The sequence below is a fragment of the Macaca nemestrina genome, chromosome 8, assembly GCF_043159975.1.
Source record: "Macaca nemestrina isolate mMacNem1 chromosome 8, mMacNem.hap1, whole genome shotgun sequence".
NCBI lineage: Eukaryota > Metazoa > Chordata > Mammalia > Primates > Cercopithecidae > Macaca > Macaca nemestrina.
Genome location: NC_092132.1, coordinates 98,016,585 through 98,041,785, shown reverse-complemented (window position 1 = coordinate 98,041,785; position 25,201 = coordinate 98,016,585). Strand labels below are relative to the sequence as shown.

The 25,201-nt window shown below is 39.4% G+C and overlaps 1 protein-coding gene across 6 annotated transcripts in view; it reads left to right on the top strand.

Moving 5' to 3' along the window:
• LOC105496910 (scaffold protein involved in DNA repair) overlaps positions 1–25,201 on the top strand; it is a 477,476-nt gene that overhangs the window by 158,190 nt on the left and 294,085 nt on the right. For 4 of the 6 annotated variants that reach the window (XM_011767553.3, XM_011767557.3, XM_011767555.3 and 1 more), the window contains one exon: positions 8,001–8,101. The exons of the other annotated variants lie outside the window; for them this stretch is intronic. In XM_011767553.3, the coding sequence (XP_011765855.2) occupies positions 8,001–8,101 (101 nt within the window). The remainder of the gene's footprint in view (positions 1–8,000; positions 8,102–25,201) is intronic. 6 annotated transcript variants of the gene reach the window in all.

The following is a 25,201-nucleotide window of genomic DNA, read 5'->3' as shown; positions in this document are numbered from 1 at the left end:
AAAACACCAATGCAAAATTGTTAGATATTTAAGTGTGTTGGTAATAATATAGCTATATCTATCTCCCTATTTTGATGGTCAAGTTGTTTTTCACAGTGTTTGTTATATCATGAAAAGACAAAATCTACATCTGATTGGTGTACCTGAAAGTGATGGGGAGAATGGAACCAAGTTGCAAAACACTCCTCAGGATATTATCCAGGAGAACTTCCCCAACCTTGCGAGGCAGGGCAACATTCAAATACAGGAAATACAGAGAACGCCACAAAGATACTCCTCGAGAAGATTAACTCCAAGACACGTAATTGTCACATTCACCAAAGTTGAAATGAAGGAAAAAATGTTAATGGCAGCCAGAGAGAAAGGTCGAGTTACCCACAAAGGGAAGTCCATCAGACTAACAGGAGATCTCTCAGCAGAAACTCTACAAGCCAGAAGAGAGTGGGGGCCAATATTCAACATTCTTAAAGAAAAGAATTTTCAACCCAGAATTTCATATCCAGCCAAACTAAGCTTCATAAGTGAAGGAGAAATAAAATCCTTTCAGACAAACAAATGCTGAGAGGTTTGTCACCACCGGGTCTCCTTACAAGAGCTCCTGAAGGAAGCACTAAACATGGAAAAGAACAACTAGTACCAGCCACTGCAAAAGCATGCCAAATTGTAAAGACAGTTGATGCTAGGAAGAAACTGCATCAACTAACGAGCAAAATAACCAGCTAACATCATAATGATAGGATCAAATTCACACATAACAATATTAAACTTAAATGTAAATGAGCTAAAAGCTCCAAGTAAAAGACACAGACTAGCAATTTGGATAAAGAGTCAAGACCTATCAGTGTGCTGTATTCAGGAGACCCATCTCATGTGCAGAGACACACATAGGCTCAAAATAAAGGGATGGAGGAAGATCTACCAAGCAAATGGAAAACAAAAACAAAGCAGGGGTTGCAGTCCTACTCTCTGATAAAACAGACTTTAAACGAAAAGATGAAAAGAGACAAGGCCATTACATAATGGTAAAGGGATCAATTCAGCAAAAGAACTAACTATCCTAAATATATATGCACCCAATACAGGAGCACCCAGATTCATAAAGCAAGTCCCTAGAGACCTACAAAGAGACTTAGACTCCCACACAATAATAATGGGAAACTTTAACACCCCACTGTCAACATTAGGCAGATCAAGGAGACAGAAAGTTAACAAGGATATCCAGGAGCTGAACTCATCTCTGCAGCAAGCAGACCTAATAGACATCTACAGAACTCTCCACCCCAAATCAACAGAATATACATTCTTCTCAGCACCACATCGCACTTATTCCAAAATTAACCATATAGTTGGAAGTAAAGCACTCCTCAGCAAATGTACAAGAACAGAAATATTACAAACTGTCTCTCTGACCACAGTGAAATCAAGTGGTACTCATGTCCCAGTACCAGAATCTCTGGGACACATTTAAAGCAGTGTGTAGAGGGAAATTTATAGCACTAAATGCCCACAAGAGAAAGCAGGAAAGGTCTAAAATTGACATTCTAACATCAGAATTAAAACAACTAGAGAAGCAAGAGCCAACACATTCAGAAGCTAGCAGGAGGCAAGAAATAACTAAGATCAGAGCAGAACTGAAGGAGATAGAGACATTAAAAACCCTCCAAAAAATCACTGAATCCAGGAGCTGGTTTTTGGAAAAGATCAACAAAATTGATAGACCGCTAGCAAGACTAACAAAGAAGAAAAGAGAGAAGAATCAAATAGACGCAATAAAAAATGATAAAGGGGATATCACCACCGACGCCACAGAAATACAGACTACCATCAGAGAATACTATAAACACCTCTACGCAAATAAACTAGAAAATCTAGAAGAAATGGATAATTTCCTGGACACTTACACTCTCCCAAGACTAAACCAGTAGGAAGCTGAATCCCTGAATAGACCAATAGCAGGCTCTGAAATGGAGACAATAATTAATAGTCTACCAACCAAAAAAAGTCCAGGACCAGATGGATTCACAGCTGAATTCTACCAGAGGTACAAGGAGGACTTGGTACCATTCCTTCTGAAACTATTCCAATCAATAGAAAAAGAGGGAATCCTCCCTAACTCATTTTATGAGGCCAACATCATCCTGATACCAAAGCCTGGCAGAGACACAACAAAGAAAGAGAATTTTAGACCAATATCCCTGAGGAACATCGATGCAAAAATCCTCAATAAAATACTGGCAAACCAGATCCAGCAGCACATCAAAAAGCTTATCCACCATGATCAAGTGGGCTTCATACCTGGGATGCAAGGCTGGTTCAACATGTGCAAATCAGTAAACATAATCCTGCATATAAACAGAACCAAAGACAAAAAACCACATGATTATCTCAATAGATGCAGAAAAGGCCTTTGACAAAATTCAACAGCCCTTCATGCTAAAAACTCTCAATAAACTAGGTATTGATGGGACGTATCTCAAAATAATAAAGCTATTTATGACAAACCCACAGCCAATATCATCCTGAATGGGCAAAAACTGGAAGCATTCCCTTTGAAAACTGGCACAAGACAGGGATGCCCTCTCTCTGCACTCTTACTCAACATAGTGTTGGAAGTTCTGGCCAGAACAATCAGGCAAGAGAAAGAAATAAAGGGTATTCAATTAGGAAAAGAGGAAGTCAAATTGTCCCTGTTTGCAGATGACATGATTGTATATTTAGAAAACCCTATCATCTCAGCCCAGAATCTCCTTAAACAGATAAGAAACTTCAGCAAAGTCTCAGGATACAAAACCAACGTGCAAAAATCACAAGCATTCCTATACACCAATAACAGACAAACAGAGAGCTAAATCGTAAGTGAACTCCCATTCACAATTGCTTCAAAGACAGTAAAATGCCTAGGAATCCAACTTATAAGGGAAGTGAAGGACTTCTTCAAGGAGAACTACAAACCACTGCTCAGTGAAATAAAAGAGGACAAAAACAAATGGAAGAACATTCCATGCTCATGGATAGGAAGAATCAATATTGTGAAAATGGCCATACTGCCCAAGGTAATTTATAGATGCAATGCCATCCCCATTAAGCTACCAATGACTTTCTTCACAGAATTGGAAAAAACTAAAGTTCATATGGAACCAGAAAGACCCCGCATTGCCAAGACAATCCTAAGCCAAAGAACAAAGCTGGAGGCATCACAGTACCTGACTTCAAACTATACTACAAAGCTACAGTAAGCAAAGCAGCACGGTACTGGTACCAAAACAGAGATATAGACCAATGGAACAGAACAGAGCCCTCAGAAATAATACCACACATCTACAGCCATCTGATCTTTGACAAACCTGAGAAAAACAAGAAATGGGGAAAGGATTCCCTATTTAATAAATGGTGCTGAGAAAATTGGCTAGCCATAAGTAGAAAGCTGAAACTGGATCCTTTCCTTACTCCTTATACAAAAATTAATTCAAGATGGATTAGAGACTTAAATGTTAAACCTAATACCATAAAAACCCTAGAAGAAAACCTAGGGAATACCATTCAGGACATAGGCATGGGCAAGGACTTCATGTCTAAAACACCAAAAGCAACAGCAACAAAAGCCAAAATTGACAAATGGGATCTAATTAAACTAAAGAGCTTCTGCACAGCCAAAGAAACTACCATCAGAGTGAACAGGCAACCTACAGAATGGGAGAACATTTTTGCAATCAACTCATCTGACAAAGGGCTAGTATCCAGAACCTATAAAGAACTCAATCGAATTTACAAGAAAAAAACAAACCACCCCATCAAAAAGTGGGCAAAGGATATGAACAGACATTTCTCAAAAGAAGACATTCATACAGCCAACAGACACATGAAAAAAATGCTCATCATCACTGGCCATCAGAGAAATGCAAATCAAAACCACAATGAGATACCATCTCACAGCAGTTAGAATGGCAATCATTAAAAAGTCAGGAAACAACAGGTGCTGGAGAGGATGTGGAGAAATAGGAACACTTTTACACTTTTAGTGGGACTGTAAACTAGTTCAACCATTGTGGAAAACAGTATGGCGATTCCTCAAGGATCTAGAACTAGATATACCATTTGACCCAGCCATCCCATTACTGGGGATATACCCAAAGGATTATAAATCATGCTGTTATAAAGACACATGCATACGTATGTTTACTGCGGCACTATTCACAATAGCAAAGACTTGGAATCAACCCAAATGTCCATCAGTGACAGACTGGATTAAGAAAATGTGGCACATATACACCATGGAACACTATGCAGCCATAAAAAAGGATGAGTTCATGTCCTTTGTAGGGACATGGATGCAGCTGTAAACCATCATTCTCAGCAAACTATCGTAAGAACAGAAAACTAAATACCGCATGTTCTCACTCATAAATGGGAATTGAACAGTGAGATCACTTGGACACAGGAAGGGGAGCATCACACACCGGGTTCTATTGTGGGGAAAGGGAGGCATAGCATTAAGAGATATATCTAATGTAAATGACGAGTTAATGGGTGCAGCACACCAACATGGCACATGTATACATATGTAACAAACCTACACGTTGTGCACATGTACCGTAGAACTTAAAGTATAAAAAAAAAAAAAAAGAAAGAAATGATACTACACATCTACAACCATCTGATCTTTGACAAACCTGACAGAAACAAGAAATGCGGAAAGGATTCCCTATTTCATAAATGGTGTTGGGAAAACTGGCTAGCCATATGTAGAAAGCTGAAACTGGATCCCTTCCTTACTCCTTATACAAAAAAGTGCTCATCATCACTGGCCATCAGAGAAATGCAAATCAAAACCACAATGAGATACTATCTCACACCAGTTAGAATGGTGATCATTAAAAAATCAGGAAACAACAGGTGCTGGAGCAATGTGGAGAGATCGGAATGCTTTTACACTGTTGGTGGAACTGTCAACTGGTTCAACCATTGTGGAAGACAGTGTGGCAATTCCTCAAGGATCTAGAAGTAGAAATCCCATTTGACCCAGCCATCCCATTACTGGGCATTTACCCAAAGAATTCTAAATCATACTGCTATGAAGACACATGCACATGTAAGTTTATTGCGGCACTGTTCACAATAGCAAAGTTTTGGAACCAACCCAAATGTCCATCAGTGATAAGACTGGATTAAGAAAACGTGGCACATATAAACCATGGAGTGCTATGTGGCCATAAGAAAGGATGAGTTCCTGTCCTTTGTAGGGACATGGGATGAAGCTGGAAACCATCATTCTGAGGAAACTATCACAGAGACGGAGAACCAGACACCGCATGTTCTCAGTCATAGGTGGGAGTTGAACAATGAGAACACTTGGACACAGGGTGGGGAACATCACACACCTTGGCTTGTCATGGGGTGGGGGAATTGGGGAGGGATAGCATTAGGAGAAATACGTAATGTAAATGACGAGTTAATGGGTGCAGCACACCAACATGGCACATGTATCCATATGTAATAAACCTGCACATTGTGCACATGTACCCTAGAACTTAAAGTATAATAAAAATAAATAAATAAAAATAAAAGCAAAACTTGAAAATACTGTATTTACAGTCATTCTAATTGTTTATTGTTTACCTGGTTGTAGAGCTTATTAAAAATATCTTGACTAGAAATGAGTTGGAATATTTTTGAATCTTTATCCTTCTTTACTTCTCCATATTGATTTTGTAGAAATGTTTACCAATGTCAAATTGATACCAGTAATCTTTTGAGATAGGTTTCCAATCTGTTAATTTTATAGAAAAGATAATTAGGATATCTTAACTTGCTCAGTGCATTCGTCGTATCTTTATTCTGTTGGAGTTTGGCCTTTATAAATAACTTGTCTGGCTACGTTCAAAAGAATTAATTTGGATATAGATGGTAGGGCCTTCCTGAACTTTTGGTATGACTTAATTTTTTTAACATGAGATAGGTTTTTTACTAGAAATAGAATTGTTCATTGGAGGACATGGTGTTTCTTATCTTAAGTTCAAGTGCATCTGATCCGAACTCCCTGCAGGACAGTCCCTAATGGCCAAACTCAGCGGGAGATGCAGATTTTATCTGAGGGCTCCAGATACCGCTATGTGTAGAGAGCTCCTGTGCATATGTTTACTGTTGCTTTTACCTTTTGTCCTGTAATCCCCACAGTTTTCTTACGAGGTTCTAGGCTTGACTTTAACCAGATACTATTTTCAGAGTTCATTTTGCCTTTTTTTTTCCTGTAAGGTCACAGCATTGAAAAGCAACATTTGGCAAATAATTATCTAGATAATTGGGCAAAGAATACAGCATTTGCTTCTTGTATTTATTATGCATATCATTTTAAATAATACTGTTTAAGAGGTTCTAAGTATATTTTCAAGACTAAGAGTTTGGACTCTGGAGCCAGACTGCCTAGGCGTGCATCCAGCTACACCACTCATTAGACATTTAACCTTGAACAGATGTTTAACATCTTGGTGCCTCAGTTTGTCATCTATAAAATGGAATAATAATAGTACCTACTTCACAGTATTGTATAAAGGGGAAGCATAAACGAGTTACTTAATGTAAACAGAATGATATGAAGAAGGGCTTAATAGGAAGTAGAGGTTGACATGTAGAGGTGCTATGGCATATTTCTGAGTATAAGAGGTTTTAACTTTTTTTCTGTTACATGTGCTACACACAAGGTCATTCAGAAATAACCTATAGGAAAACATACTAGGTTTTTCTATGGGTATTAATACTAGCAATATTATATATTATTAAAATATTTCCATCATAATTGAAAGAGCTATATATAGGCTGCAAGTAAAAAACATAACAAAAACAGTTACACCAATTGTGGGCATTTTTTGAAAGTTTTACTAAATGCCACATGGTGTGCTAAGTCCATTCTGGTTTTAACAGCTTGTTCCTCATCTGGCTAGTTATGTAATGTTGGAGAAGTTTCTTAATCTCTCTCTCAATTCTGGTTTTATCATCTGTGCAGTGGGTATTGATATCTCTTCTTTCTGCCTCAAAGGGATATTATTTGAATAAAGATAATGTGAAATGATTAATTAATTGGTAATAAGATAATAAACTTATGAGATAATACATTGATAACCTATATAGCATGTAGCTATAGTGGTAATTAACAACTGATCTTGATTTTTCTTGATATTATAGTTATGTTAGGAGTTGATAACTTCTCTTTCTCTCTACATATATATGTATTTACTTATATTTGTAATTTACATTCACCTATATATTTATAAGCATAAATATATCTCAGTGAGTATATGTGTTCATTGATAGGTTAATGCTCTTCTGCAGTGCCTGCATATCTATCGTTATAAATTGTCTTTCTGCTGCACATGGAAGTTTTCTTTTTTATAACATTGGTATCCTTGCTGTGTGTTTGTGATTGATACTCAAATATCTCTGGAGTCCAAATCAGGGACCCATACCTAAGTGCTCTTATTTGAGTGTTCTGTCAACAGTTGGCAAGGTTATTCTTGACTGGAACTCTGAGCCCACTTTACAATTCTTTGTTTGCTCCCATCTGCTGAGCTCATTGGGAGCTTTCCCACCTCCATGGCAGCATTCATAGCTGTCCTTGTGTCCCTGGTACCTAACGAAGTGCTAGGTGCCGGCATATAGCAGGTGGTAAGTAAGCAGTACTTGTTTTAGGATTGAATAAGTGAACTAAGAAAGAATAGAAAAAGAGGTAAACTGATATCTAGCTATCATATTTCCAAGAATATGATATTTTTAGGACATAGTATTAGCCCATATTTCTAGGAATCAGAACACCAAGGTTCTAAGAAAACAAAAAACTGACTTATGAGGATATGGCCTCTAGGAAGAGAATGTGGTAACAAATATACATTAAAATTTTGCATGTTTTATCTGTTTGTCTCTGGTTGGGGGTTATACAATATAAATGTTCCAAATATTCTGAAGTTTTCCTTTTAACTAAATTTAGTACATTATAATTCATTAAACAGAGGTGGACTAGCAGAAAGACTGAATGGACTGCAGAATCGAGAGAGATCTGCTATTTCTTTGTGGAGACATCAATGTATTTCTTACCAAAAGACACTTTCAGGTAAGGCTGTGTGGGTACCTGAGACAATGTGTAAATAAATATTTTAGTTAAAAGAATTCTTACATTAAAATACATGAAGTTGATTATTAATATTTTCATGACTTTTTAAAAATTTTGTTTTTCCAACATTTTAATTTTGACATACAAAAACTATATATAATTAATATATATAACTTGATGAGTTTAAAAATAAGTATACTCTTATGAAATCATCACCACAATCTGTGCTATAAATCTATACCCTTGACCTCCAAAAGTTTTGTTCTATTCTTATCATTAAGAGCACTCTACCCTCTTAGCAAAATTTATTTTATTTTATTTCATTATTTAGAGACACGGTCTCACTGTTGCCCAGGTTGGAGTGTAGTGACATAATCATAGTGTACTGTAGCCTCAAACTCGTGGGCTCAAGCAAATCCTCTCACTTCAGCCTCCCGACTGGCTAAGACCACAGGCTTGTGCCACCATGCCCAGCTCCTCTTAGCAAAATTTTAAGAATACAATACAGTATGTTAACTATAGACACGATACTGTACTGCAGATCTCTAGAACTGATTTATCTTACATAATCAAAACTTTGTACCCTTTGATGAGTACCTCCCTATTGGCAGCCACCATTGCAGTCTCTGCTTCTGTAGCCAGAGCACTTAGTCAAGAAAGAGAGATAAAAGATATCTAAGTTGGAAAGCAAGAGGTAAAGTTATCTCTGTTTGCAGATGACATGATCTTATATCTAGAAAACCCTATAAGACCCCCAGCCCCTGCCAAAAAAAAAAAAAAAAGTTACAACCAATAAATGAATTCAGCATAGTAGCAGGATTAAAAATCAACATACAAAAATCAATTGCATTTCCAATGAAATTTCTGTATGTTAATAATGAGTTTTCTTTTCTATTGGAAATTGAAAAAACAGTCTCATTTACAATAACATCAAAAAGAACGAAATTCGGGACTAGGCGTGGTGGCTCACGCCTGTAATCCCAGCACTTTGGGAGGCTGAGGCAGGTGGATCATGAAGTCAAGAGATCGAGACCATCCTAGCCAACATGGTAAAACCCCATCCCTACTAAAAATATAAAAATTAGCTGGGCGTGGTGCTGCACGCCTGTAGTCCCAGCTACTTGGGAGGCTGAGGCAAGAGAATCACTTGAACCCAGGAGGCAGAGTCTTCAGTGAGCCAAGATCGTGCCACTGTACGCCAGCCTGGTGACAGAGTGAGACTCCGTCTCAAAAAAAAAAATAATAAAATACTTAGGAATAAACTTAATCATGGATGTCAAGGACTTGTACTCTGAAAACTGACTCTTTTTTTCAGGTGTCTTACAGGTTTCAGAAATTATTCCAAGAGATGAGTTTATTCTTGCAAGGTCTAATGACTGAAAACTCTTGTTTTTCAACAAATTGCTTGATATTGAAAAGATCCCACATGTCTAGAAAAGCCTCCTCTCCTCCTAAACAGTGCTGATTTGGTGGTTTTTTCCTGTGTGTTCCCTCCATCTGGAGTTGGGGGATGGGTAGGTATGGGCACAGTCATGAATTCCAAACCAACTATTATTAGTCTTTCCTGGGGGATCATTGGGATATACATTTTAATAGGCTCCCAGGTGAGTTTTGCACATGCTAGAATATAAGAAACATTATTCTTAGAGTTGATCCCCCCATTCCCAATAATATATTCTACTAAATAGATCACTCAACTGTTATGTTCTCAACTATTATATTACACATTTCTTTAGAAGACTTTTCAATTCTTATCTCATTTATTCCTTTTAAAATCCTTTCTGAGGCCAGGTGTGGTGGTTCATGCCTGTAATCTCCATGCTTTGGGAGGCCAAGTCAGGAGGATCACTTGAGGCCAAGAGTTCAAGACCAGCCTGGGCAATGTAGTGAAACCTGTTCTCTGCAAAAATGTAAAAATTAGCTATACAGGGTGGCACACGTTACAAACGTCCTAACTACTCGGGAGGCTGAGATGGGAGAATCGCTTGAGCCTAGGAGTTCTAGGTTACAGTAAGCTATGATCGCACCTCTGCACACCAGCCCGTGTGACACAGCAAGACCCTGTCTCTTAAAAAATACAAAAAAATCCTTTTCCCAGCTGTCACTTAGCAATTGCCTTCTCTCACATTCTTGTATTAAAGTACTGTAATATGAAGTACATATATATGTATCAGGATGACCTAATACGTATGACCCAAGAATACTTTTTCTTTTCTTATTTTATTTATTTATTTTTTTGAGACAGAGTCTCGCTCTATCACCCAGGCTGGAGTGTAGTGGCGCGATCCTGGCTCACTGCAACCTCCGCATCCTGAGTTCAAGTGATTCTTCTCCTCAGCCCCACGAGTAGCTGGGATTACAGGTGCCTGCCATCACGCCTGGCTAATTTTTGTATTTTTAGTTGAGACGGTGTTTCGCCATGTTGGCCAAGCTTATCTCGAACTCCTGACCTCAGGTGACCCACCCACCTCAGCCTCCCAAAGTGCTGGGATTACAGGTGTGAGCCATTGCGCCCAGTCACTTTTTCTTCTATACATATCTGTGGGTCAGTCCATTGTTACACTTATGACTTTGTTTCTTGGGGTTTTTTTTATGTTAATGATTACGACATTTAATAATAATCTTTACAACTCATTTGACCACCCTGAAGGCCAGGCAAACATAAAGGTTTCCTGGTCTTATTATTTAGGGAAGTCTTAATAGCACATTGGCTTAAGCACAAAAAATAATTTAATGGTACTTGTAATTGAATTCCACAGGGACCATGCTTCAGGCATATTGGTTTTGAAAAGGCTGGCAGTCGTTCTCTATGTGGTAACTCTCTGCTTCAAGTCCAATAAAAAAAATGCTTTCTTTCCAATATTTTACCAGAAATGCCCAAAATGACTTTCATTGATCTGGTAGAGACAGGAGTCCCTGCTTGAAATCATCCTAATCACTCTGCCCAACATGGGCTACAGTCAGTAACACACTACCAGCCATATCCTTAACTCCTGATTATTTTATTTCTGGAGTTATTTAATAAAAATCAGCAGGAACTATTTGCAATTCTACAGTATGTTATCTCATTTTAGTTTTTCAGTGATTCTTCATGTTCTCCTATTTTTATCAGTATTTGCATGTGTATATTTAACCTCTCAAATGTGAATGACCTTGAACTGGAGTGACCACTGTCTCTTATAATCTACCTCCCTCCATCTGTAAATAGTTTCTGTGTGTCACTCATTGCTTTCAATTTAGTTTGGGGTTCTATGCATTATAAACTTCTTTTGTTCTACTTGAACCAGAAAAATATTTCCTTGACACTTAAATTCTCAAATGGCTCCTCCTTCTTTTGCTTCCCTTCTTTTGAAGTAATGATATGAGAGAATGGTAAGCTTGAATTTCTTTCAACTGTATATAAATATTTGCATTACTGGGTTTCAGGAAGGCCACTTTCAGTTCTTAGTTTTAACATTAGTTTTGTGTTGGGTTATGGTGGATGGTGAGCTATCAGATGGAAAAGAGGAGCGTGGCACACAGGACTCTGGCTACTGGAGGCCTAAAAGGCCAGACCTGAAGACATCATTTGCTGCTGCATTGGCATTCATGCAGCACTTTTGTTTCCTTTTTCCACATGAGGAGATGGAATGCTAATTCTGTGAGGACTCTTAGAGACCTTCCAGTCTGAGCCCCTCTTTGGCGGATTGGCTAGGGTAGGGAGGTGACTTGCTCTGATTATCTAGCCAAAGAAGAGACAAGGCCAAAAGTAGGCCTCCTGGTTCCCAGGGCCATGCTCTTTCAAACCCTGCCGCTCTTCTGCCATATGAAAATAATAATTTTACTCCTCTCCCAGTTTCCTCTTGATATTACTAGTGGGGAATAACCAAATAGTCCAAATTGGACTTTGTGTGTTTGGTTAAGGTAGCTGTCTTGAATTTTGCTGATGTTATTATAGTCTTGACAAATTGTAAATATCTTCCAAGTAGGAGCAAAACATGGGCAAACTTTGAATTGGTTCATAAATTCTTAAATAGTTTGGATTCTATCTGTCCTCTTTCCCCCTTCAACATGATCCTTATTGTTGTATCAAATTTGGAGGTTTGATGTTGGTGGGTACAATGCTGAAGGCTTACTACGTATTAAATCATTTAGTATGCAAAGTAATCTTCTAAAGGAGTTTGCTTTCCTTATTTTCCAGATGAAAAAACTGTAGGTTGAGTATATGCTATAGATGACTAAGCCCAGATTTGAACTGTCAAGTCCAAGTTCTTATTTGCTAATCTCTACAGACCTTCATTAGTTAATCTGTTTGGGCTGGAGAAAGTTAGGTTTAAGAAGACAAGGGATTAAGAAATTAGCAAAATTAGAAATATTAATACAAATGTTTTTCTTTGGAAAAAATCTTTCAAAATGTAAGTCTGTATCACATTCTTGGGACAGCACTAATTGGCGAAGCATAGGACATAGGTTTGAAGGTTGCAGAGACTGTGTAAATTGTGGAACTGTATAGGATGTCCTAAAGTCTTACGATTTTGATGGGAAGTGACAGATTGTATTCTTAATTATTGATATTAATATATATAGAAATCACTAGACATTGTCATCCTGGTTACTCACTATAGTGAATTGATCAAATTGTCAAATATGTAGTTGACAGAGTGTCTTCTGCTTGTCTGGATAGAAAAGTACCAAGTTAAACATGTGTGACTGGTGGTCCAGAATGAAGGGAGAAAAAGGTGATTTTTTTGTTTGTCTCATAACCAAAACAGCTTATTTGGAATGTTCCTTACAATATCACTTCTTAAATTTTGTTCTAGATATTAAGTATAGCGTGTCAAACTAAGATTCTCCTTATTTATCTCCAGAGATGAGAAATTATGGTTTACAGAATTGATCTGTAGATTATAATGATTTAGCTTGAGATCTTTCTTTCCATGTGTCTTCCATTTGGGGAGCATTACTTAATTACCCATGGTTGAGAGGTATGTTTTTGTCTGTATATTTATCCAAGTTATTGTGTATGTCAGTATCCCACTCCCTTATATTGCTGGGTAGTATTTCATGGTACGAATGTGCCACAGTTTGTTGAACTGTTCGTTGACTGAAGGGCCTTTGGTTCGTTTCCATATTTGAATCATTACAAATAAAACGTGCTGTGAACATTTGTATACCAGTTTTTGAATGAACATATGTTTTTATTTTTCTGGGATAAATGATCAAATGATTTAAAATGTTTGAATGTCTCTAACACATTATTCTGCCCTTATTTTTTTGAGACAAAGTCTCTGTCACTGAGGCTGGAGTGCAGTGGCGCGATCTCGGCTCACTGCAAGCTCCGCCTCCCGGGTTCACGCCATTCTCCTACCTCAGCCTCCCGAGTAGCTGGGACTACAGGCGCCCGCCACCACACCCAGCTAATTTTTTTTGTATTTTTAGTAGAGAAGGGGTTTCACCATGTTAGCCAGGATGGTCTCAGTCTCCTGACCTCATGATCCACCTGCCTCAGCCTCCCAGAGTGCTGGGATTACAGGCGTGAACCACCGTGCCCAGCCTCTTCTGCCCTTTTAAAACACTTTGTATTTAAAAATAATTGTAGATTCACAGGCAGTTAGAAATAATACTGAGGGATCCCTTGTACCATGCCCCCAGTAATGACATCTTTTATAACTGTGGAATGACAGGACAGCCAGGATGGTGATCTCCGATACAGTCCATTGACCCTGTTCAGATTTCACCAATTTTACATGTATTTACTTGTGTGTCTATTTTTTTGTTTTATGTAATCTTATCACCTGTTACTGTGGTCTGAATTTTTGTATCCTCCCAAAATTCGTATGTTGAAACCTAATCACCAATTTGATGGTATTAGGAGGTAAGTAAGGCTTTTGGAAAGTGATTAGGTCATGAGGTGGAGCCCTCATGAAGGGAATTAGAAGAGACCCTAGAGAGCTAGCTTGTCCTTCCACCATGTGAGGATACAGCAAGAAGAATCCATCTGTGAGAATGGAAGTCCTCACTAGACACAGAATCTGCAAGAGTGTTGATCTTGGACTTCCCAGTCTGCAGAACTGTGAGAAACAAATTTCTGTTGCTTCGAAGCCACACAGCTCTGGTTTTTTGTTATAGCAGCCAAGATGGGCTAAGATACTTGTGTAGATTCATATGACTGTCACATAGTCCAGACACAGAAGGGTCCATCACCACAAGGATTATCGAGCCACCCTTTATAGCCATAGTCACCTCTTTCCCATTCTCCTCCCTGATGCTTTGCAGCCACTAATCTGTTTAACATTTCCATACTTTGTCATCTAAGAAATGCTCATGCCTGTAATCCCAGCACATAGTTTGTCATCTAAGAAATGCTCACGCCTGTAATGCCCACAAAGGCGGGCAGCTCACAAGGTCAGGAGTTCGAGACCAGCTTGGCCAACATGGTGAAACCCTGCCTCTACTAAAAATACAAAAATTAGCCAGGTGTGGTGGCAGGCACCTGTAATCCCAGCTACGAAGGAGGCTGAGGCAGAGAATTACTTGAACCCAGGAGGCAGAGGTTGCAATGAGCTGAGATCGTACCACTGCACTCCAGCCTGGGCGACAGAGGAAGACTCTGTCTCAAAAAATAAAATAAATTACAGAAATGGAATAATATAGTTTATAACCTTTTGGGATTGGCTTTTTTCACTCAGTATAATTCCCTGGAGATTTATCCAGGTTGTTGTGTATGTCAGTAACCCACTCCATATTGCTGAGTTGTATTCCATGGTATGAATGTGCCACAGTTTGTTGAACTATTTGTTGACTAAAGGGCCTTTGGGTTGTTTCCACATTTGAGTCATTACAAATAAAAGGTGCTGTGAACATTTGTATACCAGTTTTTGAGTGAACGTGTTTTTATTTTTTTGGGATAAATGATCAAGAGTATAATTGTCAGGTGTTATGGTAAGGGCATGTTGTTTTGTTATGTTAAAAAATGCATATGAATACCAAATATTTCAGTGAATTCTAACACATCTTTCTAGGCTTAAGAAATTTTATTTTTAACATCTTTGGTATGTGGATGTCAATTTTTCCTTTCTTCTTCCTGGATAGCTGACTTTGCTGGGCTGTTTTATAACTCCTACTTATAACTTTTAATAACAATCGATGTTTTCTTCCTTGTTGGTCCCTTCTAGTACATTTCAGTATAAAAGACATACATCTCAAGATTCTTTGTGATACACTGAGAAGGTATTGAGCTTGGCTTTAAAAGAGCAGCCAAAGGCCGGGCATGGTGGCTTATGCTTGTAATCCCAGCACTTTGGGAAGCCGAGGTGGGTGGATCACAAGGTCAGGAGTTCAAGACCAGTCTGGCCAACATGGTGAAACCCCGTTTCTACTAAAAATACAAAAATTAGCTGGGTGTGTTGTGGGCGCCTGTAATCCCATCTACTCAGGAGGCTGTGCAGGAGATTGAACCGGGAGGTGGAGGTTGCAGTGAGCCGAGATTGTACCACTGCACTCCAGACTGGCCAACACAACGAGACTCTGTCTCAAAAAAAAAAAAAAAAAAAAGAGCAGCGAGAGCCAGGTACAGTGGCTCATGTCTGTAATCCCAGCACTTTGGGAGGCTGAGGCAGGCTGATCACTTGAGACCAGGAGTTTGAGACCAGTCTGGCCAAATGGCGAAAAAGTATTAAAACTACAAAAAAAAACTAGCTAGGTGTGGTGCACGCCTACAATCCCAGCTACTCTGGAAACTGAGACATGAGAATCACTTGAACCTGGGAGGCAGAAGTTGCTGTGAGCTAAGATCGCGCCTCTGCACTCCTCGCTGGGCAACAGAGCAAGACCCTGTCTGAAAAAAAAAAAAAAAAAAAAAAAAAGAGCAACAAAAAGCATAGGTGTTGCACACAGAGGCCTTGCAGAGAACGGTTTGATGACATAGCATGGGATAGGCAGGGGAGCCGAGATCATACAGAGCTGGGTTTCACTTCCAAAGGCCTTGGCTGGATTTCACTTCCAAGGTGATGCCTTGGAAACCTGCACTTTAGAATGTAGCTGTGGCATAGAGAATGGACAGCTATAGAGGCAAGGGGAAAATATGTTCTGTTTATCTTCAGGAATCATTGTATTTTCCTTTTTTTAAAAGAGGAAACAGTTTCCCAACATTGCTTTGCTCATTATCTGCATGATGGTGAGCAGTGATTACTAAATGATACTCAAAGCATTGTGCATGTACATTAACCACAATTACCCTTCCAGTTAGGTCTTGCTGTCCTTACTTTAGAGATGAGGACAATGCAGACACAGGAGAATATGGATGGGTACAGCCCTGCGTGCCTGCCAGTGGGCAGCAGAGCCGGATTTACACTGGGCAGCCTACCTTGGTGGCCCATGTTCATAGCCCAGTTGTTTTGGGGGCAGGTCTGGGTGGTACTGAGTTCAGGAGATGTGAGTGCAGCAGTGGTTGCACCCTGGCTCCCTTGTTCGATCTCTGTTTAGTAACAGTATGACAAATATTTTCACAATATGTTTGATATCATAGTTTTTAAAACTAAAAGTAGTTACAAATGTTCTTTTATCTTTTTGAGTAGGGTCTCCCTCTGTTGCCCAGGCAGTACAGTGGCACCATCACAATTCCCCACTGCAGCCTTAAGCTCCTGGGCTCAAGGGCTCCTCCCACCTCAACCTCCAGAGTGGCTGGGACTACAAGCACATGCCACCACACCCAGCTGTTTTAAAAAAAAAAAATTTTTGGCTGGGCACAGTGGCTCACGCCTGTAATCCCAGCACTTTGGGAGGCCGAGGCAGGCAGATCACGAGGTCAGGAGATCGAGACCATTCTGGCTAACATGGTGAAACCCCGTCTCTACTAAAAAAAATACAGAGAATTAGCCAGGTGTGGTGGCAGGCGCCTGTAGTCCCAGCTACTCGGGAGGCTGAGGTAGAAGAATGGCATGAACCCAGGAGGCGGAGCTTGCAGTGAGCCGAGATCTCACCACTGCACCTCCAGCCTGGGTGGCAGGGTGAGACTCCGTCTCAAAAAATAAAAAAAATAAAAAATAAATTGTTTTTCTCTATAGAAATGGAGTCTTGCTATGTTTTCCAGGCTGGTCTCAAACTCTTCGCCTCAAGGTAACCTCCCTTCTCAGTCTCCCAATGCATTGGAAATTACTGGCATTAGCCACTGCACCTGGACCCTTATATGTTCTTAAATGCAAAAAAACTTGCTGTGTTTTACAGGAAGAGAGTAAGGAAAAAAGAACAAGTGGTAACAAAGAAATTGATGGACTTCAGATAAATTATTTTTCATGATGAAATTTTTGGGGGGAAAGGGAAAGGTCTTGCTCTGTTGTCCTGACTGGCGTGCAGTGGCACAGCATTGGCTCACTGTAACCTCCGCCTCCTGGGTTCAGACAGTTCTCGTGCCTCAGCCTCCTGAGTAGCTGGGATTACAGGTGCCCGCCACCATACCTGGCTAATTTTTGTATTTTTAGTAGAGCCTGCCTCAGCCTCCCAAAGTGCTAGAATTACAGGCATTAACCACCTTGCCCAGCCTTTAGCTGCCTATTCTTAAGCAAGATACTTTGTTTTTGAAATTTAAGATCATGTCCACTAGCTAATTTAAAAACAATGATTCTTTTTTTTTTTTTTTTTTAATTATACTTTAAGTTCTAGGGTACATGTGCATAACGTGCAGGTTTGTTACATATGTATACTTGTGCCATGTTGCTGTGCTGCACCCATCAACTCGTCAGCACCCATCAACTCGTCATTTACATCAGGTATAACTCCCAATGCAATCCCTCCCCCCTCCCCCCTCCCCATGATAGGCCCCGGTGTATGATGTTCCCCTTCCCGAGTCCAAGTGATCTCATTGTTCAGTTCCCAACTATGAGTGACAACATGCGGTGTTTGGTTTTCTGTTCTTGTGATAGTTTGCTGTGAATGATGGTTTCCAGCTGCATCCATGTCCCTACAAAGGATACAAACTCATCCTTTTTTATGGCTGCATAGTATTCCATGGTGTATATGTGCCACATTTTCTTAATCCAGTCTGTCACTGAAGGACATTTGGGTTGATTCCAAGTCTTTGCTATTGTGAATAGTGCCGCAGTGAACATACGTGTGCATGTGTCTTTATAGCAGCATGATTTATAATCCTTTGGGTATATCCCCAGTAATGGGATGGCTAGGTCATATGGTACATCTAGTTCTAGATCCTTGAGGAATCGCCATACTGTTTTCCATAATGGTTGAACTAGTTTACAATCCCACCAACAGTGTAAAAGTGTTCCTATTTCTCCACATCCTCTCCAGCACCTGTTGTTTCCTGACTTTTTAATGATCGCCATTCTAACTGGTGTGAGATGGTATCTCATTGTGGTTTTGATTTGCATTTCTCTGATGGCCAGTGATGATGAGCATTTTTTCATGTGTCTGTTGGCTGTATGAATGTCCTCTTTTGAGAAATGTCTGTTCATATCCTTTGCCCACTTTTTGATGGGGCTGTTTGTTTTTTTCTTGTAAATTTGTTTGAGTTCTTTGTAGGTTCTGGATATTAGCCCTTTGTCAGATGAGTAGATTGCAAAAGGAACGTACCTCAAAATAATAAGAGCTATTTATGACAAATCCACAGCCAATATCATACTGAATGGGCAAAAACTGGAAAAAATCCCTTTGAAAACTGGCACAAGACAGGGATGCCCTCTCTCACCACTCCTATTCAACATAGTGTTGGAAGTTCTGGCTAGGGCAATGAGGCAAGAGAAAGAAATCAAGGGTATTCAGTTAGGAAAAGAAGAAGTCAAATTGTCCCTCTTTGCAGATGACATGATTGTATATTTAGAAAACCCCATTGTCTCAGCCCAAAATCTCCTTAAGCTGATAAGCAACTTCAGCAAAGTCTCAGGATACAAAATTAATGTGCAAAAGTCATAAGCATTCTTATACACCAGTAACAGACAAACAGAGAGCCAAATCATGAATGAACTTCCATTCACAATTGCTTCAAAGAGAATCAAATACCTAGGAATCCAACTTACAAGGGATGTAAAGGACCTCTTCAAGGAGAACTACAAACCACTGCTCAGTGAAATAAAAGAGGACACAAACAAATGGAAGAACATACCATACTCATGGATAGGAAGAATCAATATCGTGAAAATGGCCATACTGCCCAAGGTTATTTATAGATTCAATGCCATCCCCATTAAGCTACCAATGAGTTTCTTCACAGAATTGGAAAAAAACTGCTTTAAAGTTCATATGGAACCAAAAAAGAGCCCGCATCTCCAAGACAATCCTAAGTCAAAAGAACAAAGCTGGAGGCATCACGCTACCTGACTTCAAATGATACTACAAGGCTACAGTAACCGAAACAGCATGGTACTGGTACCAAAACAGAGATATAGACCAATGGAACAGAACAGAGTCCTCAGAAATAATACCACACATCTACAGCCATCTGATCTTTGACAAACCTGAGAGAAACAAGAAATGGGGAAAGGATTCCCTATTTAATAAATGGTGCTGGGAAAATTGGCTAGCCATAAGTAGAAAGCTGAAACTGGATCCTTTCCTTACTCCTTATACGAAAATTAATTCAAGATGGATTAGAGACTTAAATGTTAGACCTAATACCATAAAAACCCTAGAGGAAAACCTAGGTAGTACCATTCAGGACATAGGCATGGGCAAAGACTTCATGTCTAAAACACCAAAAGCAACGGCAGCAAAAGCCAAAATTGACAAATGGGATCTAATTAAACTAAAGAGCTTTTGCACAGCAAAAGAAACTACCATCAGAGTGAACAGGCAACCTACAGAACGGGAGAAAATTTTTGCAAAAACAATGATTTTTATTTAAATTGTATTATAGAGGGTAAGCAACCAAGTAATATTCTCAGTGTTTTTCAGTCATACAGAGGAAAATTTTGTATATGCTCATATTTCTGTGTTTATTGTTGTATGAAGTAAATGCTTTACTGGTCCCTATATCTGGTAGTGGAGATGGGATAGTGGGAAGTGAGGGTTACAGATACCAAGCTGGCAGGTCTCATTCATTTACTCAGCAGTTGCTCAGCAGGGGCCTCCAGTGTGCCAGACTCCTTGCTGGGCTCTAAAGACACACTGAATAAGCAAGATCTGGTCACTGCACCCTTAGACCTTCTCTTTAGTGGACTAGATGGATGACAAGCAGAGAGAGAGAAAATCAGGACAGGTTGGTAAAGTGGAGGGTCTGCATGGTTGTGGTGGGAGCTGTGCAGAACAGGCTATGAAAGTGAGCTTCAGGCCGGGCGCGGTGGCTCACGCCTGTAATCCCAGCACTTTGGGAGGCCGAGGCGGGCGGATCACAAGGTCAGGAGATCGAGACCATGGTGAAACCCCGTCTCTACTAAAAATAGAAAAAAATTAGCCGGGCGCAGTGGCGGGCGCCTGTAGTCCCAGCTACTCGGGAGGCTGAGGCAGGAGAATGGCGTGAACCCGGGAGGCGGAGCTTGCAGTGAGCTGAGATTGCGCCACTGCACTCCAGCCTGGGCGACAGAGCAAGACTCCGTCTCAAAAAAAAAAAAAAAAAAAAAAAAAAGAAAGTGAGCTTCATATTTACAGTGGGTAACTATAACCTCTGTCTAGTTTATGAGCCAGAATATCAGTATGAGGTGGCTAAACAGTTTTGGGATGGTGGAAGTTTTCTTATTTATTTGTTCTTGCTAGAAAAATTATATTTTATGTAACAGATTTTAAATATTCCATATTTTAAATTTTTTTATTGTATAAGATTATTATATTTGAAAGATTTCTTTAGGTTATTATTGAAGTTCAGTAAGAAGCACTTTATTTAGTATACATTATATTCACACAGTAAAAAGTGAGTACAACTTAAACCTTTGGAAAATTGAGGGTAGGACAAAATTTCGGTTTAGGAGTACCTTTGCCATGTGAATATTTGCTTTTATTGAATTACCATTTTGTATTGAAATATAAGAAACTACAGAAAACACAGATATACAGCTTAACAAGTGTTATATAGAAAGTGCCCGTATTACTACCAGTACTTAAAGAATAGAAATGGGCTGGGCGTGGTGGCTCACGCCTGTAATCCTAGCATTTTGGGAGGCTGAGGCAGGCAGATCACGAGCTCAGGAGTTCAAGACCAGCCTGGCCAACATGGTGAAACACCGTCTCTACTATGATACAAAAAAAAAAAAAAATTAATCAGGCATGGTGGTGCACACGCCTGTAATCCCAGCTACTTGGGAGGCTGAGGCAGGAGAATCACTTGAACCCGGGAAGTGGAGTTTGCAGTGAGCTGAGATCATACCATTGTACTACAGCCTGGGCGACAGGGCAAGACCTGGTCTCAAAAAAAAGAATAATAATAGAATAGAAATAGATGGTTTTCTGTTCAGTATTTTTTAACTCACTACAGCAATATTGTAAATTGATGCATTGTGCCTTTTTATTTTTTCTTGCCAAATGGCTATAATATTTTGGCTAATCTTTTTTTTTTTTTTTTTTACTTTGTTCCTTACTACTTTCGTTCAGTATTTATTAAGCAACAAGTAGATTATCATCACTGACAGAACTGTCTCATTCCATCATTACATTATAATTCATTTTTCCTTGCTTCCTTTTTTAAGATACTAAACTTTCATTCTTCAGAAGGAAACAAAACCATATTTTATACTTGAAGATGTTTTAATAACTGTCTTAGTCTGTTTTGTGTTGCCATAATAGAACACCACAGACTGAATAATTGATAAATTTGTTTCTCACATGGCTAGAGGCTGGGAAGCCTGATACCCAACTCACCGGAAGGGAAAACAAGTGTGAGAGAGGGAGGGGAAGGTGGTAGAACTCATCCTTTAATGAGGAACCAACTTCCATGTAATGGCATTAATCCATGAGGGCAGAGCCTCAGGGTCTTATCACCTCTTAAAGATCACCTTTCAACACTGTTGCTTTGGAGATTAAGCTTCCAACACATGAACTTTGGGGGACACATTCAGACCATGGCAAGGACATCTGTAACTTTCCATTTATTGAAGTATGTTTTGAAGAATCAGAAGAAAGAAAGAAACAAAGCCTAAGAGATAAAGTATTATCTCTTAGGATTTGTAAAGGAGAAAAACTGTGATGACTTACTCATTGAATAATGTTGTATTTATACAATTTCAAGAGAAACTGAAATCATATACTATTTCCATATTCTGATGATTAAGATTAATACTCAGGATAACACTCCTGGACACTTCTAATGCTTTTAGACTTTCTTCACATTATATAATGGTTTGGAAATATTCGTAAATATTATAAATACTTTATAAATACTATAAATATAAGATGTCAGAAGCAGTTAACAAGGATTACCATTGGAAAAGGGTTGGGACAGGGTTTTTTTTTTTTAATATGCCTTTACGAAAGAAGAAATTTGTCAGAATCAAATCAGAATCTTACCATTATAGGGAGATAGATGTGAAGTGATAGTAAACTCCACCCTGAATTTTACTTATTATAGGGAGATAGATGTGAAGTGATAGTAAACTCCACCCTGAATTTTACTTATGAAGTACTAAAAAGTTATACTTCGTCAAGAAGTGAAAAATTCAGTAACAAGACTGGTTTTTGTAGTGCAGTCGTTTTCCAGAATGAAGAGTGTAGTGATCCTTTTTCCTTGGACAAGATTATCTGTCACCAGCCTGACAGGCTTGGTTTGTAATCTCCAATACTTCTGCACCCTCCTTGTTACCTGTGTGAACCTTACATGAGTGTCTCTGTGCACCAGATGCAGGGGAACGGGGAGGCTGGGGCGGCCCTGACCCTCAGGCTACCTCAGGAGCAGTGGATGTGGTGCCCCACAGTGTAGCCCACAGAGTGGGGTTTCCTCGGTCTTGTCGCAAGTGTGTAGCCAGAAATCTGGTCCCCCACCTGTTTCTTACTGCTTCCAGGAACTCCTCTGAGGCTGGGGGCCCCTGAGATGGGGTTGTGGTCCAGAGTCACCACTTGAGTGGCTGGGAGAGGAAGAAGGAAAGTTGGGGTCAGCAATTTTCTTTATGCTTTTTGTTTTGAGACACGGTCTCACTCTGTCACCCCAGGCTGGAATGCAGTGGCACAATCTCAGCTCACTGTAACCTCTGCCTCCCGGGTTCAAGTGATTCTCCCATCTCAGCCTCCTTAGTAGTTGGGATTACAGACATGCGCCACCACGCCCAACTTATGTTTTTTTGTAGAAATGGTGTTTCACCTTGGGAGGCTGAGACGGGCGGATCACGAGGTCAGGAGATCGAGACCATCCTGGCTAACACGGTGAAATCCCGTCTCTACTAAAAAAAATACAAAAAACTAGCCAGGCGAGGTGGTGAGCGCCTGTAGTCCCAGCTACTCGGGAGGCTGAGGCAGGAGAATGGCGTAAACCCGGGAGGCGGAGGTTGCAGTGAGCTGAGATCCGGCCACTGCACTCCAGCCTGGGCGACAGAGCGAGACTCCGTCTCAAAAAAAAAAAAAAGAAATGGTGTTTCACCATGTTGGCCAGGCTGGTCTCGAACTCCTGACCTCGAGTGACCTATCTGCCTTGGCCTCCCAAAGTACTGGGATTATAGGCACGAACCACCATGCCCGGCCTGGGATCAGCAATTTCTATACAGAAACTGATGTTAGCAGGAGAATGCACAAAGAATCCTGTGTAGATACGTGGATGTCTACAAGATTTCACTAATTTCCTTGATGCAGTATTTTCCAATAATTAAAGCCTAACTTGGGGTAAAAAATGGTAGATTGGTCATTCCTACCAAAGCAACTCAGTTGGTAAAATAAGATCCCTTTATTTAATTAAAAAATAAGTGTTAGAAAATACATATGATTTAATCTAAGTCTCCTAGTATTAAATATTTAAACCCAGAAAAGGTAGGTGTATGATGAGCTGCTTATTTAGCCAATTCTTGGCAATATTTTATGCCTTTAAAATCTTTAGTTTCTCTGGGGATTTTTTTATGTAATATGAAACATTATTAAAAACAATTTGTTTTTTTAGATTTAAGAAATGTGAATAACATGGTTTAAAGAAGGGTTGTTAATTTTGTAGGTCAGCATCTTTTAAAAAGTCATTTAAAATTTGTCCTTAAACTTCTTTGCTACATTGTCTTCTCCCTCCCTGTGTTTCAGTTGAAGGGATACTGCCAGTGCCCACTCAGCATGGGTCAGCTCTGATTTGGCCAGAGAGGTTTTGCTTCCGTTCCTTTTCTTATATCCCCTTTCCTCTGGGGTCAGGGGAGCTGACTCTGGGTTATCTCCAGCTTCCCTCTGACCAATAAAACCACAAAGCCAACTAGTGTTCAAGCTTTATTTTTCCCTCTGTTATATCCTTACCCACGTTTCAGTGCAGCAGTGATATTTAGTATTGTTCTTTGTAGTCATGGGCCAGAAGATTTTGTGTGAATACTGAGGCTGAACTGTTCAAGTCAGGAAACAAACTGTGATACTAGTTTGTCTACTGTTAGAGGTGTGATTCCATGTCAGAAAATATCATAATTTCCAGTGATCGTTTTAAGTGTGTATTAACAGAACAGTAAAGAGTTCTTATTAGAATTTAATAATGCCAAGTTATTTGATAATCTTACTAAAAATAATGGTGGGACCTAAGAAATAGAGGAAGGGGTACTTAATACCATACTCAGTTCCGCAGCTAACGTATCTGCCACTCTTTAGCTGTCTCCATTTGTACCTTTGTTCCTAGAAATACATTATTTCTTGTGAATTTTCATACCTAAAGAACTATGAAGTGAGATTCAGTAATACCACAGAATTAAATGATGCATTTGGATTCCCGTTGGATTTATTTCATCTGTACTTTCTCCATTTCTTTTTCCATGAAAAGAAAAATGTAGTTCTACAGTTTTAAAATTGGTTTCTCATAGACCTGAAGTTTAAGAGATTCTTTCTTTCTGCTATGTTGTAAGTGATCCAAAAATAAGACTGCAAAGTTAGTCTACTCTAAATATATAGTGGGTGAAACATGTTTCCTGTTGAAACTTGTTGATTTCCGTATGTGGCTTGATAAATAAAAATTCATTCATAGGGTTAAATTGGGACATTGTTTATGATGAAGATTATCTATACATTGAAAACCCTGTTTTTGGC